We start from the raw sequence: 16,402 nt of genomic DNA, 5'->3' as shown, positions 1-16,402 counted from the left end.
CCCCTTTTACAGGTGAGAAAACTGAGCTACACAAGAATACAGTAAGTTGCCAAGCAGAGACCTACATTCTGGAGAGGGTTTGACTTGTGACTTGGTGGGGTCCAGGAGTCTAGGCAGAAAAGCCAAAAGTGCACACCAGGCGGAGAATTCGAGGATGGGGATTTGAGACTTAGTGGGAAGATGAAGCACTCAGGGAATAGGAAATGGTGACTCTCCCCATGTTCCTGGGGCAGGGACCTGAAAAGGGAGCAAAAACCTGGGGAGATCACTCTGGGTGAAAGGAACATGATGGGGCAAGAAATAGACCCAAGAAGCGTTTCTGTCTGCCGGTGAGTGTGCCACAAGGCCCAGCGTTCATGGTGCATGCCTCTTCCGGCCAGGCTCAAGGGCTCGCTCTTGGCTGGTACAAGTGCTCCTTCCTGCCAGAACCTGACTTTGCTACGTGCCCCCAGCATCAAGTGGCTCAGACCATCTAGGACAACAACCAGAAACCCTCAGTGGCCTCTTCCCAGCCCCCACACTGCATCAAAACTCAAATCGGCAGCTTCTACTATCAATACTCTGCCTAGAACCCTAACAGAAAGAATAAGTGGCATTTTGCCCCACCCCAACCCGGGAAGTGCAAAGAAGGCTCAGGCAAGCCACAGAAAGCTGGCTGCAACCCAGAAAATATCCACACAGCACCAACGAGCCAACTGCTTGGAGCAACACCAGATGTCACAGTCTACCCCATCGTGGAAAAGGCTGCTATCTGTTGCTGACAGGCCCGGCTGTTTGCATGTGGGGCAGGCCCAGCCACGGGGCTGGCCAGCTTGGAAGAGGGCCAAAATATATGCGCTTTCTGTCTTCTGTGCTCCAGCTTCTGCAGAGATCTGCACAAGCTTTCTCAATGTCATTAAAACCCTCTTCATGGGCATGCTTTCCGAGTATGAGGCCACAATTGCACTTTTCAGCCCGTATGCAGACATGAGAGACGCAGCGATGAGAAGAGGCCGGTGGACACCCTCCCCAGCAGGCCGAGGATAGCATCATGAGACTCATGGTACCCGGCTTCCTTCACTCACACTCCTTGGCAGTGGGTCCCCCAAATCCCTCGGCTGCATTGTCAGCCCATTTTGTGGACCCTGTTCTAATCCTGACAGGATTGTCACAATGCACATATCCCTGGGGAAGCAGGTACAGTCATCTCATCTCTTATTAAGAGACTTCTGAGAAATAATCAAAGCCCTCACAAGCTGAGCTCCTCCCAGAGCAACTGAATCTCTTAGCTGACGTGGAAGTTTCTGTGTATCGTCACGTGGGTCTAACTTTGAGGTTTGTTCAATATTGTTTGGGTTTTTTTAAGTTTGTTGTTTCTTTGTTTTAGAACAAAATACTAAAAAGCCCACTGTATGCTTATGATTTGGAAGCCGAAGACAGCTAACTTCTAAAGCCCCTGCTAATCCGTGCACACTTCCTTCACTCTGTCCTCCACAGCCCGGCCTGGCTCCCTCCCATAAAGTACAAGCATCTCACGTTTGTGCCCCTTCCTTTTTTTTATTTACCTGCTAGAGTGAGAAGGTCTGCTGCTGCTAGGGTAAGGTTAGCCCGAGCAAAAAGAAAGGCAGTGGCTATGCAAACACAAGGGGCCCATGTCGGTGTCTCATTTCCGGTCCACCGCCAGGCTAACCACAGACAGCCATAGCTGCCTCCAACACACACTCCCTGCCACAGACAGCCAGCCTGAAAATGTACCCAGAGCCCTGTTCTAACTGCATCTCCAGGGAAATGTAGAGGGGGCTCCGTATCTGTATCCGGTGGTGGCTGACCTCAGGCTGAAGCCAGGCAGACCTCCCAACCCCCATCCATTTAGCGAAGAAATTAACTCTTCTGTTTCTTCCAGTCCCTTTGGGATCTTGTTCTTGGGTGGAAAAAGAAATATTTAAGGTGATTATGATGTAGGAAATTTCTGTGAGTGCCAGGATCGTGTCTCGCAAAACCTAAGAATGGAAGCAAGGACCAGGGGGAGGTGGGCAGTTGCAAAAGAGTGTAGTTTATTAAAAGAAAAGAGTCGCAGGTCTCGAAAGAGAGGGGATCCCGACTGGGGTGCCCAGTGACTGAGGCAAAGGCTCGTATTTTTATATCTTCCCTTGCCTGTTTTGGAGAAGGGAGCTGGCGACCTTCGAATGGAATTTGTCCAGCAGGTTTGTTCTGTATCCCCGTCCTAAAGGGATTAACAAAATAATCCATTCCTATCTATCAGATCTGCTCTGTTTGTTGGGCAAAAGAGATTTACAAGTTAACTTATTAACCTCAGGGCACCATTACATTTTTGTCCTGGAGTGAATGAGCCATTTCAGAACCTGGAGTTTCAAAATATGGCTGCCTTCATTTATTCCATCCAGGACCTTCTTGTCTACCTAACAACATGTTAACTAACCTGTCTCAATTATGCTATCCAAACGTGTCTGCAAGCAAAGATGGAGCTTTCCAGAGAGTTACACTTCCCAAAGACATTTCGCACATTTTGTCAGAGCAGTAGGAACCTGTTAGGGCTGGGTAGCCCTGTGTCAGAGTCCCTCAAATCACACACAGCACATGACAAAGGCTGGAGGGAAAAATGGACTCGATGCCTTGGTTAGGGATACAGGGTCTTGGGGGTGACTTTGAAGAGTGACACACCCTGAGGAGAGGCCCCCGAAATGGTGGGCTAAGTTTTTTGCTTACTTCATATTTGTTCTCTGAAATTATTTGTCAAACTATTTTCTAAAGGGGGTGGAAACAAGAAAAAACCCTGCTTTTGCATTTTCTAGATCTTTTATCTGTCACCATTACTAGAACGCCATTTCCAGAGTTAAATTGCAGAGGCCCAGCAGTCAAATTGTCCCTTCATGTCAAATCTTGCTTAAGGAACTCTCTGCCCAGAAGAGGCTGCAGCAGATGGGGGGAGGTCACGGCTAGACTTGTCAGCACCTGGTTACTACTGTCCACTGAGCAAAGCTCTAGCTCTAATACCAATGCCTCCCTGTAACTTGTCCCCATTCCCTGAGGCCCGGTCCAGTCAACTTTTCTGCAAAAAGAAAATCGGTCACCCCTTTTTTCTTGTGGCAAAGGATTCTTCAGGCATGAGATTAATCCCTAGCTACTGACTGGCACTTTCGATGTGTTCACAGTGGTGCCACATACACTAAGGAAACTGGGAGCAGATTTCATAACTCAATAAGTATGTATGAAACACTTGCTCTGGGCCTGAACCACACAAAGCCCCAAGTACAGGAGAGTGAAGAAAACAGTGGCCTCTAGACTCAGGGAGCTGGCAATCTAGTGGGGAAGATTGTCAGCTCCCACAAAATCAGCAAGATTGACAAACAGATTGATAAACTGTGATGAAAGCCATAAAAGAAATACACAGAATGATGTGAGCAAGAGTAGCTGAGTAGCTTAGACAGGCCAACTTTAGCTCAGGAGTCCCCCAGCCCAGGATTTGGGGCTTGTGGAGGCAGATAAAAGATGCTTGGAGCTCCCTCCAGTGCCCTATACCCTTTTTTTTGTTGTTTACTTGGGGAATAGTGTGTTTTTCCAGGGCCCATCAGCTCCAAGTCGGTGTCCAGTTGTTCTTGTCAATCTTTAGTTGCAGGGGATGCAGCCCACCATCCCATGTGGGAATTGAGCCATCAACCCTGTTGTTGAGAGCTCACGCTCTAACCAACTGAGCCATCTGGCTGCCCCTCCCGAAGCTCGGCATCTTCCGTCTGGTTGTGGAGGGTGCAGCTCACTGGCCCATGTGGGAATGGAATGGGCAACCCTGTGGTTAAGAATTCACATTCTAAGGAACTGAGCCATCTGGCCACCCCTGCCGCCCCCCACCCTCCACCCCCCACTCCCATGCCCTTCTTGAGGCCCTACTGAGCCCTGCCCTTGGATCCAGGGAGAAAATTCAAAACCTTTTACAGTTCCTTTGCTCTAGGTCTGTTACCTGCCACAATAGAGCCTAGACCTCCTCCCCTTATAATCCTACCATCTACCCAGTATCTCAAACTCCACTTGTCCCTCCCTGTTCTGTTTCTCATCTCAGTCAATTCTATCTTCAATCCGCAGCTGCAACTTGAGGGTCATCGTGACCCCTTCCTCTCCAGCCCCATCATGTTCAGTTAAGAAAGTCTCCTTCCAAGGCCCCTCTGGGAACTCTCTCCAGGTGCACAAGGCCACCCTCTGCCACACCGCAGTCTCACCTGCACAACCCCAGGGACCTCCTAACTGGCTCCCAGCTCACACTCGAGCGCCCCTGCAGGCCATTCTCCACACACGGGCCAAAGTAATTTTTATCACGTGAAAGCCCCTTTCCACTGCCACCCCACCCACCCCCCACGTGAAATCCTTCCAAGTTTCCCAGCGCTCTTATCATAAATCTCAAAATGTACAACGTGCCCATCACTGGCTTTCATCTCCCTGCCTCTTTCCCAATGCTCACTCCCTCGGCTCGGTCCCCGCCCCTGCCCCCACCTCCAGGGCCCCTTCCCACCCCAGCACCTTTGCACAAGCCACGCAGCACCAGTCGCTCAAAAAGTATTGTTGATTAGTTTAAAAAATCTCCCCAGAGCAAAATGTGCAAAGAACAGAACTCGTCGTAAAGATGCGTCCCATGTCGATTAAAAAACCCCGAAACACCCTCTGTTCTGTGGCAATCGGTTCCCGGCGGGGCCACACTCTCCAAGCTGCTGAAAGAAAGTGTAGGACGTGCGGAGGGGAAGCAGAAAGAGAAAAGGGCACCACAGAGGGAACGGGAAAAGGAGGCTGAGAGGAGAGAGACACACAGAGAAAGAGAGGGAGGGAGACGGAGGGAGAGGAAGAGAGTCTGGATTTTTCCAAGAAATAACTTAGTCGGGCGGGGACGCGCCTTCCCCTCCCTCGGTGCCGGTGCTGCCGCGGCCACTAGGAGGCAGTGTCGACCAAGGTGTCCAGGAGCGGACGTGAGGCCGAGGTTTGGGGTGGGGGCGATCTGCCCTTAGGGCTTCTAAACACTGCACGCCACAGCACGGCTCACTCTGCGGGACAGACGATAAAACACAGTTCCTTTCTAGGGCTTTTTTATCATCTGTATGATTGCTTTAATTTGACTTTTGAGGTTTGTTGTTTTTTTCGGTCAGAATTTTAAGCAAAAACAAGGGCAGTCGCACCAAGTTACTGCCTGTTGAGCCCTGCCAGTGATGTGTCAGCCCTTTTGGAATTAGTAATAATTTCATTCCCAGACAATTCCAAGGGTACGTCCAACAAAATCTAGAACCTGAGCTGACCCAGAAGGTAGAGAGGACCAAGTGGCCAAGGTGGAACAGACCTTTGACCTCCCATCTGCCCATTTTTAAAGTTTGGAAGCAGAAACCACAACCTAATAATTACTTTTACTGATTGCTTACTCACTGGCAGGCGTTTTCACAATATCTCATTTACAGATTCCTCGCACAACCCAGATTCCAGAGCCCAGCCCCAACCCTTGCCCTACAGAGTTGGGATCCCAAATGCAGGGATCTCCTGAGACAATAAATGAAATGATACTGATGAAAAATGTCCACCACCCCCCAAAGTACACATGTGCACTTACAAACTCTAAAGACACTACAACCTGCCCTTCATTGTCTGCCACAGATGAGGTCCCATGACTGTAAGAATTCCAGAGCACATCAGGGGGATGGGCAATTCCAAAAGAGATGCTTGGCCCAAGAGGGGGGCCTTGCTGGGGACTCCTTGCCTCCCCCAGCTCTCCCACTCCCACACGGCTAAAGCCCCGGGTTCTTCTGCATGCAGCTCATTATTAACTCACATATCTTTGCCTGGGTGAGCTGTCCACCTAGGCAAGTGTCCTTCAAAGGGATAAGGATCCAGGGGCATCAAAGGTTCAGAATTTTAACTACCTATTCACAGCTGGGGAAATATTTACCTAGGGCAAATACAACACAGGTATTGGGGGCGGGGAATAAAAGGCAGGACAACTGTATTGCAGAATGTCTCTGCCTCAAGGGCACTAGAGATGTAGGTGACCACAGGAATGGAAGCTGTCAGCACACAGAGATGTGCACCTCGTCTTTAAAGAGCAGAATGTAAGATGAACTGAGCACAACAGAAAGAGCATGTACCTATGTTGCCAGAAAGCAGAAAGAAACTTTAAAAATGAAAGAATGCTCATGGGGTTCTTTCCCGTCTGCATGTGCTTAATCATATGTTACAGCCCAGGTCCGCAAACTGTGTCCCACGGGCCAAATGGTGTCTACATGTGAAGAAGGAGGAGAAAAAGTTGGTCCACCTCGTATAAATGTATAATTATATAATCAGTCATTCTTCACTATGAGTATACCAAACTCTAAACAGGGAGGCCAGTGTTTGAATATAAACTTCCTGCATTTGAAAAGTCTTAGGCACAAACTATGTAAAGAAAAAACTTAAAATGTATCTCAACAAAGGGAAAAAAAAAGATTAAAAACAACAAATGTATTGTTATCACTATTTGTTTTAACATTCATATCTCTGAGGATTCCAGGGGAAGATCACGTATTTTGATCACATTACCGACTGCACTGCGAATCTGGGTGAAAATTTTCTTTGAAAATGATGTCACCCCACCCCCACCCCCACCTGCAACCAAGGGAACAGTCACCCTTGAAGAACACTAAGGAGAAATCGTAGTTCCTCAAACATTGCTGTCATGTTGCAAAATCTGAGGGCTTGCCCGGACGGTATATCGGTGAATAGCATAAATTGATTGATGGGTAGGACCACCTCATTTTATACCCTTCACACATGCGCCAGTTGAGGTTCGCCTGGCAGAAAAATCTATAAATGATTCACAAGGCAGGAAGAGGAAGCAAAACCAGCCCGCATCAACTTTATCAAGATGATGTGGATAAAATTATGTCTAGTTTACGGCTGATGCAAGGCATGCTATTTGCGAATGCCACGGCATTTGTAGGCAGTAGTAATTCACTGTAGGATGATGGCCGCTCAAAATGGCTTCAGAGAGATGATACAGAAAGCCTTGATTGATGATGATAGGGCCACACAAACGATGCATTCTGAAACGTGTAATTAGGGACTATTCCTCCCCAGCACTTACAGAGCACACCAACAGGCACATGGGAACAATGTGAGGGTGAGTCATCAGTAGTTAACCACCCGACATATTTCCATGAGCAAACTAAAATTATAAAACTTACAAAAATTATAGTATGTGCAAAAAAAAAAAAAATCTGAAAATAGATTCAGCTAAGCATGCATGGTCACCAGCGTCGGAATGAATAAACTGGGGTTTGGAACTCAGATTTGTCCCCCATCAAGTGAATGGATTCCTCGCCTGTCGCAAAGTCTAATTAACTCAAAATATCTGCAGTTATGTGCCTGAAGCACCCCCGTCATCCTTTGTAATTGCGAGGCATGTAACTGGAGAACGTCCTTTAGAATTCCCTCTATATGGCGCTGGTAATGGAAGCAGGTACTCCCTGAGCCCTAGGACAGGAACAAGATGTGGGCCAGGCATCCCCAGGGGACATGAGATAAGGAGCAGGCCTTAGGGCATCAGGGGGAGGAGAAAGGATCTCCTGACCCCCTGACCCTGTGTCCAAAAGGTCTCTGACTCTGGCTTCTCAATTTACCTTGAACTTGTCCCCTTCTCTCTACTCTTATTGCCAATACCAGGCCTTCATCATCGATGGCCTGAATTACTGCCTCTAAATTACTTTCCTAGGGCTGCTGTAACAAATTACTACAAACTTAATGGCTTAAAAAAACAACCCACAAATATATTATCATATAGATCTGGAGGTCGGAAGTCCAGAATGGTTTCACTGGGCTAGAAACCAAGGTGTCAGCAGGCTGTTCCTTCTGGAGGTTCTAGGGGAGAGTCTGTTTCCTTGCCTTTTCAGTTTCTAGAGGCCCCCTGCATTCCTTGGCTTGTAGCCCCTCTCCTCATGTTCAAAATCAGTAGTGCAGCCTCTTTTGTTCTCTCTCTGACTCTGATCTCCTCCTCAGCCTCCCTCTTCTATGTATAAAGACCCCTGGGACTACATTGGGCCCATCCAGCTGATTTGCAATCTTAATTCCATCTGCAGCTTTCATTTCCTTGTGCCATGTAACCTAACATAGTCACAAATTCTGGGGATTAGGACATGGACATCTTTGTGGAACAATTACTCTGCCTCCTAAATGGTCTCTAAGGTTTGTCTTGCCCCCTTCCGCAGTACAGGCAGACCTTGTTTTATTGTGCTTCACTTTATTGAGCTTCACAGATATTACGTTGCTGTTTTTATTGTTTTGTTTTGTTTACAGATAAAGGCAAGACCCTCTACCAGCAAAAGGCGTAAGTAACAGTCACTTTATTGCAATAGTCGCTATATTACTGTGGTCTGGAACGGAACCCAATATTATCTCTGAGGTCTGCCTGTATTCGTCCCATGACTGCCAAAAATCAAACAGTAATTTCATGCTTTTGCTTAAAATCCTTTCCTGCTACCAGTCAATAAAATTCAGACTCCTCACCAGGCACCGGGGCCCCTCCTGGGAGACTGGCCCTCCCTCTCACTCCGGCCTCAAATCCTGCTGCTTCCCCTACCTATGTTGGGGGTCCAGGTGTGGACAAGACTTAGAGATAAGCTTGCCCTCCAAGTTAGGCTGGTAAATTCACAGACAGTGAGTGGATGTGGTGAGCCATCTATGGGGATGAAGCCACAGACTGTCTCTAACTAGGAGAAAAGAATTCAGTCACACCCTACACTCCACCAAGATGATCAGAGAGTCATCAGGGGCAGGACTAGAATGTAGGTGTCATCTAGTAAGTGATAATCTAATCCAGTGTACTTCACCCACTGGATGAATAGAAAGGGTAGCTGGGCCAAAGAGGGAGGATGGGAGTAGTTAGAGGGGGACAGTAGGTCCTGAGCAGGGAGGAACCATTGACAAGGATCATTACTGGGTGTTCCCTCAACAGCCCCCTCCTTCTAAGTCTGTGCTCACCACCCAACCTTCATAAGGCTTGTCCACAGGGAGAGAATATGCTTGTCTAGTCCCCTAGAACTTTGTATTGGTCATTAATAAATGTGCTTCTGGTTGCAGCTATTGGTCTGGAGGCTTGGTTAGCATGCAGTTACCTCTGAGAGATGGGACCCTTCTCATTTTGTACCCTCAACAGGCCACAAAGCCATGAGACACACCCTGGCATTGCTGTCTAGGACAACCCAGGTCCCACTGTTGATTCATTCTCCAGCCAGCCCCACGTGCACCATCCATGGAAAAGGGACTGATGGAAAGAAGGGAGAGCAAAGGGGAAATCTCCTGATGCCACCAGGCCACAACAGATGATCTCCTTGGTGGGCAGACCTCCTTCCTCAGGTGACAGTTGCCTGCATGACTATGAGGCACACACATTAATATTTGAAACAGGCAACAAATCTATGCTGTTCACTCCTCCACACCTTTGCACAGGTCAGTTCCCACTGACTGAAGTACCTCCCCTTCCCAAAGTCACCTGAAGACCCAAACTCCATCCATCATGACCTATGCAATATTTGGGACATACCTGTACTAAAAAAGTGATTATTTATCTAAAATTCAAATTTAACCAGGTATCCTGTATTTTCATCTGCTAAATCTGGCGACTTTAATATTCCTTCAAGACTCAGCTCTTGGGCTCTTCCCCACCCTGCCTCTGATAACCTGAGGACCAGGGGCTCTCTCTGCCACCCATCACACCTGATCTGGGCTCTGTCATGCACATACCTCACTGTGGCACGTTTGCTTGTGCCAGGATCCAAATGTTTGTTCTCTTGCCATTTATTGAAGAAAAATGAGAAACTCCAGGTAAGCAAAAGGAAAATACATCACTCAAATGTAAGTCTGCATCGTGGTTCCATTCTTTGGAGCCTGTAGTGGGAAAGTTGAAACCAATGTGGAAACTAAGACAAGATGAAGTATGGTACAGGGCTAGAGAGCCTTTCTATTCCATCTCTCTTCTTCCAGGCAGAGCCACAACAATAACCAAGAGATAACCCTAACTCCTGAAAAAGATCCGCCATCATTCCCTGGCCAGCCCATTGGAGAAATACGCTTCAGGGACTGGAAGTTCTAACAAAGTCAACACATTCCAAAAAGTTTGAAAATCATTGTTCCCCATTGCTCCCTTCTTCTTTCTTGTGTCTAGTAAGATTGGCTTATGAAATTGGATTCTTTTTAAACCACAAATCCATCTGAAATGTATTCATCTCTCGTGATAAATTTCAAGACCTGATTATTTTGCAATTATATCAATGTTGATAAATGTTAAATATTAACCAGATAACCAAGCATCTTTTGATGTCTAACGCCATAGAACAAGAATTTCAGACTATACCTCAGTGAAGAGAAACTTTGAAAAATCATATGCCTAAAGATATATATTTATATTTTTTATATATCTATTTTTTTTAATTGGAGAATATGGGGGAACGGTGTGTTTCTCCAGGGCCCATCAGCTCCAAGTTGCTGTTCTTCAATCTAGTTGTAGAGGACGCAGCTCACTGGCCCATGTGGGAATCGAACTAGGAATCCTTGTTCCGAGCTTGTGCTCTAACCAACTGAGCCATCTGGCCGCCCCTAAAGAAATGTATTGACTGACATATTAAAAATAACATTTTAATTTCTGTGGACCAATAAAGAAGAAAGAGGCAGAGGAAACAAGGGAGGGAAGAAAGGGGGAAAGGAGAGGAAGGAGAGACTGTGCTGAGCTTCTCTCTAGCTCCTCGCCATTTGGAGGCAGAAGTCATGCACTGACTCTGAAAACTGAAAAATAGCGACCGGAAAGCCACCTGCCTAGAGCCAATTCTCCCAGTGATTTTAACAATGCCAGACAAGGGAGTAGAAAAAGCCACCAGGGCTGACCCAGCATAGATGCCTGATAGATGTTTATTGAGTGAATGAGTAGAGGACAATCACCCGAGCCCCACAGTTGCCAAAGTCCACTCTGGTTACAAATGTAAGCCCACACCCGGTCCCCTTAGAGGGGAAGAAACACACCAAATGAAACTTGTACAGCAATTCTGCATCCAGACTGGCTGGGGCTCTAAAAGCCACCTCGTGAAAGGTATTCCATTAACTGCAGGTGTTCGTTTACTTTGGCACAGCAATATGTAATTTCCCATTTTTAGAACAATGGTCCAAAGAACAGTCACAAAAACAACCTTCTGAGGAGGCGGTTTTCTTCCTGGCCTTGGCTATAGCCCTGTAAAACAACAACAACAAAAGGATTTTATTCAAAACACTGTTTGCATCTCTCCCTAAACTCAGTAGGCTGTTCGTTAACTTTGCACAGGCTGAAAAGGGTCCCCCCCCACCCCTCCTCTTTGTAGGGCATCTAAACTAACTCTTGCCTTTGGGTGGGGTTAGATTTGGAAAGGATTCTGCTGTTGGATCTGTTTGGGTCTTGCCACGCCTCCCTCTGTTCAGTTCCCATGTGGCGGGTGAGGGTGGAAAGGAAGCTTGTAGAAAGCTGGAGTCTGTCCTTTGGGTGCCCTGGACAAGTCTGAGACCCGAAGAGGACAATGCGTTCTTGAAAACATGCAAATAGCAGGCCAAAGGAAGTAAGGAAGGAGGAAGGGATGAGAGAGAGACACCTCCTTAAGTCTTAGTCATTAAGAAATTTCTTTCATTATCATCTCCAAACTCACTTTCTCTCTGCCTTCTTTCTGCTTCATAAACTTGGGATATTGGCTCCAAGATTTCAGGAGTCTTTCGCCATCCTTCCCCGTCTCTGTGCACCTTCCTTTCCACCCCACCTCCAGCTCATCTCTACCTGAAAATGCATGCTGCTTTCTTCCCTGGCCTCCTGGCCTAGCTGCGTGTGCCTGTGGGTCTGCACGCCCCTGGCTTCTCTTACACCTCCTCTACTCAACAACGTTCAGAGAGTCCTTTTCCTCTAGAAAAAGTCCAGCTTTCTTAGTGGGGCCTCCTCTGGAGCCAACCTTCCTTGCCAACTTTATCTTCCACTAGTTCCAACATAAATCTTAGGCGCCAACCAAAACGGGCTGCTCACCGTTTCCCAAACTCCACCTTTGCTCTCTAGGTACCACCTTCTCCCCGTCCCCCAACTTAGAGTGACCTTCTTTGTCCTCCCTCCCTGACTAAATCTGAGCCATTCTTGAAGGTCCTCACACACAGTCCCTTCTTGCTGACCAACCTAGTTGAAAATGGCCTCCCCCTCCCTTGCTGAGGCTCTGAGCTTCTGCCATTCCTTCAGTATCTCCACTTTGTCAAGAAATCATCAGCATAGCTGCTTTTCAAATGTGAACTGAATGGTTTAGAAGAATAAGACGCTAGACTTCTTTTAGAGGCTTGGAAGGAATTGGGTAGCAATAAAGTAAAAGCTTTAACATTTTGACACGACCCTATTCTCTCGATGACCCTGATGCTGGGCTGAGCTCTTCTTACGTACGACATCACTGAACCCTCACACTGCAACGGTAAGGCGAGTAGCACGGTCCCCTTTTCACAGACAAGGAAACAAATGCTTTGAGAAATTAAGTAACTTCCTGAGAACCTCACAACTTAAGAGGAGCAGAGCTGGGGTTCAAACTTGTCTCACAATATTGACTGCGATAGCCAATACTCAATACTCTCAATATTCAATACTCAGCATTCTCAGAGAACTTACAACACAGAACAGTTAAGATGAACAGGGTGGGTAGGAAACCATGGGTTCCTCTCCCAAATGGAAGAAATTCAAGGACAGTGTACATCGAGGGGATGGTTTCCCCATTCCATCTTTTTGTTTTCTTATGAAGGTAGAGGGATTTGAGTTCCTAGAATATCAGGATACATGATGGAGTGCCCTTTGAAAAAAATGGCATCGAAGGCTTCTGTGCTTGGAGGGAGGAGCAGACAAAACAGAAAGCTTTGGTGCTGCACCAAAAATCCCTGTGCAGAGATGACAAGTCAAGTGACAAGAGTGAGGATTGTGGCATCAAGTCCTAGCCCCTACACTTAACAGCTGTGAGTCTCAGACAAGCTATTTCACCTCTCAAAGCCTCAGTTTCCTCATCTGCAAAATGAGAATAATACCTGGGTGACAGCAGAGTTTAGTTGGATTAAATGAAATAATCTATATAAAGCACCTGGCACGTACTTAATAAATTATTCAATACATTGTTACCATTGTTACTACTTCCCGTTGAACATAAGCATATGCATTTCTTTTCTTTTTTTAAATCAAAGTATAACATACATACAGTAATGTACATAAAACACACTCCTATGGACAGCTTGATAATCCTTTTCATATAAATGTACTTACATAACCACCCCCCCCAGGCCAGACATATATCTAGCATCCCAAAAGATACAACCATGATTTGACTCATCCTATTTTCGTTTTACCTCTTCTTGAATTTCACATTAATGGAATCAGACAATGAGCCACCTTTCATGTTATATAATACTCTATTATATGGATATATGAGAATTTATTTCTCCAATCTTCTACTGATGGGATTTCAGGGTGTTTCAAGTTTAGAGACAACTCCTTTGAACATACCATGCTTCCCTGAAAATAAGACCTAGCAGGACCATCAGCTCTAATGGGTCTTTTGGAGCAAAAATTAATATAAGACTCGGTCTTATTTTAGTGTAAGACCAGGTATAATATAAATACAAGACCAGATCTTATATTAATTTTTGCTCCAAAATATGCATTAGAGCTGATGGTCTGGCTAGGTCTTATTTTCGGGGAAACGCAGTAGGCACTAATATGTCTTAGGTATATTTGACCTGGGAGTCAAATTACTGGCTTATAGAGTAGGTCTATCTTTAGTTTTAATAGAATCTGCCAAACAATTCTCCTAAATGGTTGTACCATTTCTACACTTCCCACAGCAATGTATGATAGTTTCAGTTGTTCTATATCTTCAGTGATACTTGGTATTTCATTCTTTTCCTTAGACATTCTGGTGGGTGTATAGTAATATCTCCTTGTCACTTTAACTTATATATTCCTAATGAGTAATGATGTTGAGCACCTTTTCATGGTTTGGCCATCTGGATATGCTCTTTTGTGACTGTTAAGTCTTTTGCCCAGTTTTTATTGGGTCATTTGTTTAATGGCTCTTCAAATATTCTGGAAATGAATACTTTGTCATATGTATTTATTGCAGATATTTTCTCTGAAGCTGAGGCTTGCCTTTTCATGTTTTTAATGATGCCTTTTGATGAAGAGACACTTTTAATTTTGATAAGGTCCAATTTATTGTTTTTTCTTCTATGGTTAATGCTTTTGTGTTCTGTTTTAGAAAATTTTGCCCAACCTCAAGGTCATGAAGATATTTTCTGTTAATTTCTCTGAATCTTGCTTTTGTGATATCTTCCTCTACAGTTGGAGATAACTGATGTATTATTTCAATAAGATGCAAAGTTCTCATAGGAAAACTAACCATTACTGGCTCACATGACAACGCTCATATGATAATGACTGCCTTTGTCTCTGGACCATCCAGCCTGTTAGCCCAAGGGCAACTTGTGGCATCGAGAGGCACCATTGCTGACTGGCTACATTGCTGGAATTCCATAGGAGGAGCCCCTACATGCAGGGTGACATCTTTCAAAGTGAGCCAGGAAGGAGAGGGCAGGACAGCAATCCCCCCATACTGGTTTATGTTCTCAGGCCAGCAGGTTACTCTAACAACCCCAGCTGTGATCACTTTGCAAATATATCCTTTCCCATCCTAGCAGTTTCTTCTCTCCGCCTTTAATAACTTTTTCCCATGGATTTTCTTTGCTCCCTGAATTTTCCCTTTCATTATCATTTGTCTAACCATTTACCATCTGTAGGGCACTTATTATGCATTTGCCCTTAAAACCTTTTCTTCCCTTCTGGCTCTCTGCCTGTAAAGCAGGTCTTGTCAACCTCAGTACTATTGACAGTTTGGACGGAATGACTGTGTGTTGTGGGGTCTGTCCTGTATACACTAGCATGCCCGGCTTGTCCTACTTCCCTTGTCCTTCCTACCTTTATTCTCCTGTCAATCAAGAGGCCTGAGGGGAAAGTGAGGGTGTGGCTGGGAAGTGAATCAGCTTTCTCAAGCTTAAACGGACTTTAGATACCATCTAGTGCAACCCCCTCATTTTACAGATGAGGAAACGATCCTGTTGAAGGGCGGGGGTGGGGGGCAATGTGTCAGAACCAAATATGTGTGTGGGGGGGGGGAGTGCCAGGCCAAACAGGAAGTCAAAATTCCAGAGCCTGAAGCAGAATTTCCAATCCCACCAGGAACCTGGGATTGCTTCCCAGAGCTCCTTTCTCCCTCCAAGCCATGTCCCATTCCAGAAATGACCCAGGGCTTCTCACATAGAGCCACAGACCCAAATCCAACAAACCCCCAGCATATGTCCACAAGTGTCTCTCCCTGGGAGCCCATTCCAGAGGTGCTAGTGGACAAAGGTGACCCCTGATTCCAACAGGGATGTTTCATGGTGACTAATGCTACAGCCACATCTTAGTTTAATCCTATAATCATGAGAGAAATGATGGCCATCCCACCTGGTCACACCTGTCCTACCAGAGGAAATGGAGAGCAACAGAGATCCGTGGAGAGCAGGAGGGAGACTGGGGACCTTGTTTGTCTTGGCCCTGTCTCCAAGCAGGCAGGTGATGGGGCCCCCAGGGCAGCCAAGAGCCCTCAGCCAGAATCTCCCCCATGATGGTGGGTGTTAACATCTGTCAAGCACTTAACATACACTAACTGTTCTTAACGCCTTATAAATATGTGACCTCAGCACCCTCAACCCGCCTCTAAAGGAGACACTGCCATTCTCCCACGTTGGAGATGCTGGTACGGAGCAGGGGAACCCTTGGCCAAGCAGCGGGATGCTTTCCCTGGAGCGTCACCGATGGGGTCACAGTCAGCACAAATCACCCTACCCCTTCTTGCCAACACCAAACTCACCCCCAACGTCACCGTCAGACATGCATGGAGACTCCCTTGTGTATAACAGCTTATACCTGGGTGGCATTCGAGATTTCAGTGGTACGGGATGAATATTTTTATTTTAACAGTTAAGAACTTGCTTCAATGCTTATTAGAAAAATGCCAGATTTCATTTATGGTCGTGACATAAATATTTCTTTTTAATTAAATGTACGGTGGTTTAAAGAAACTTATTTAAAAAGCAGCATTAAACTAATAGTATATGGATGTGGCCGAATTTGTGATGATAGCCCTTGACTTAAGTGTGAGCAAGCCTGCTCCGGTGTCGTCACGTCTTAAAGGGCCTGCCATAGCCCCTTGCCAGGCCGTGTCACCCCCTCACACCCTTTATTCTCACCGGCCATTCTCAGAGCATCTTTCTCAATAAAACCCTATAGACTTGAAGATCACAGTCAAATGGCCCTTCGGCTTCTCCTGCCCCTTTACATACATGG

The 16,402-nt window shown here is 46.2% G+C and overlaps 1 protein-coding gene across 3 annotated transcripts in view; it reads right to left on the bottom strand.

The window, feature by feature from the left end:
* Positions 1–2,010: 2,010 nt before the first annotated feature.
* AHNAK (AHNAK nucleoprotein) overlaps positions 2,011–16,402 on the bottom strand; it is a 92,245-nt gene continuing 77,853 nt past the window's right edge. The window contains exons 6-7 of one of the 3 annotated variants that reach the window (XM_081062529.1): positions 9,739–9,882; positions 8,227–9,370 (exon numbers count right to left, since the gene is read on the bottom strand). In XM_081062529.1, the coding sequence (XP_080918655.1) occupies positions 9,740–9,882 (143 nt within the window). In that variant the 3' untranslated portion in view covers positions 8,227–9,370; position 9,739. Of the gene's footprint in view, positions 3,785–8,226; positions 9,371–9,738; positions 9,883–10,849; positions 11,216–16,402 lie in introns of those variants that run through there. The other 2 variants (XM_081062530.1, XM_081062531.1) reach the window with 2 other exon arrangements.

This window comes from Rhinolophus hipposideros (assembly GCF_964194185.1).
Source record: "Rhinolophus hipposideros genome assembly, chromosome: 10".
Classification (NCBI taxonomy): domain Eukaryota; kingdom Metazoa; phylum Chordata; class Mammalia; order Chiroptera; family Rhinolophidae; genus Rhinolophus; species Rhinolophus hipposideros.
The sequence above is the reverse complement of the archived record's forward strand: the minus strand, read 5'-3'. Positions and strand labels throughout refer to the sequence as shown.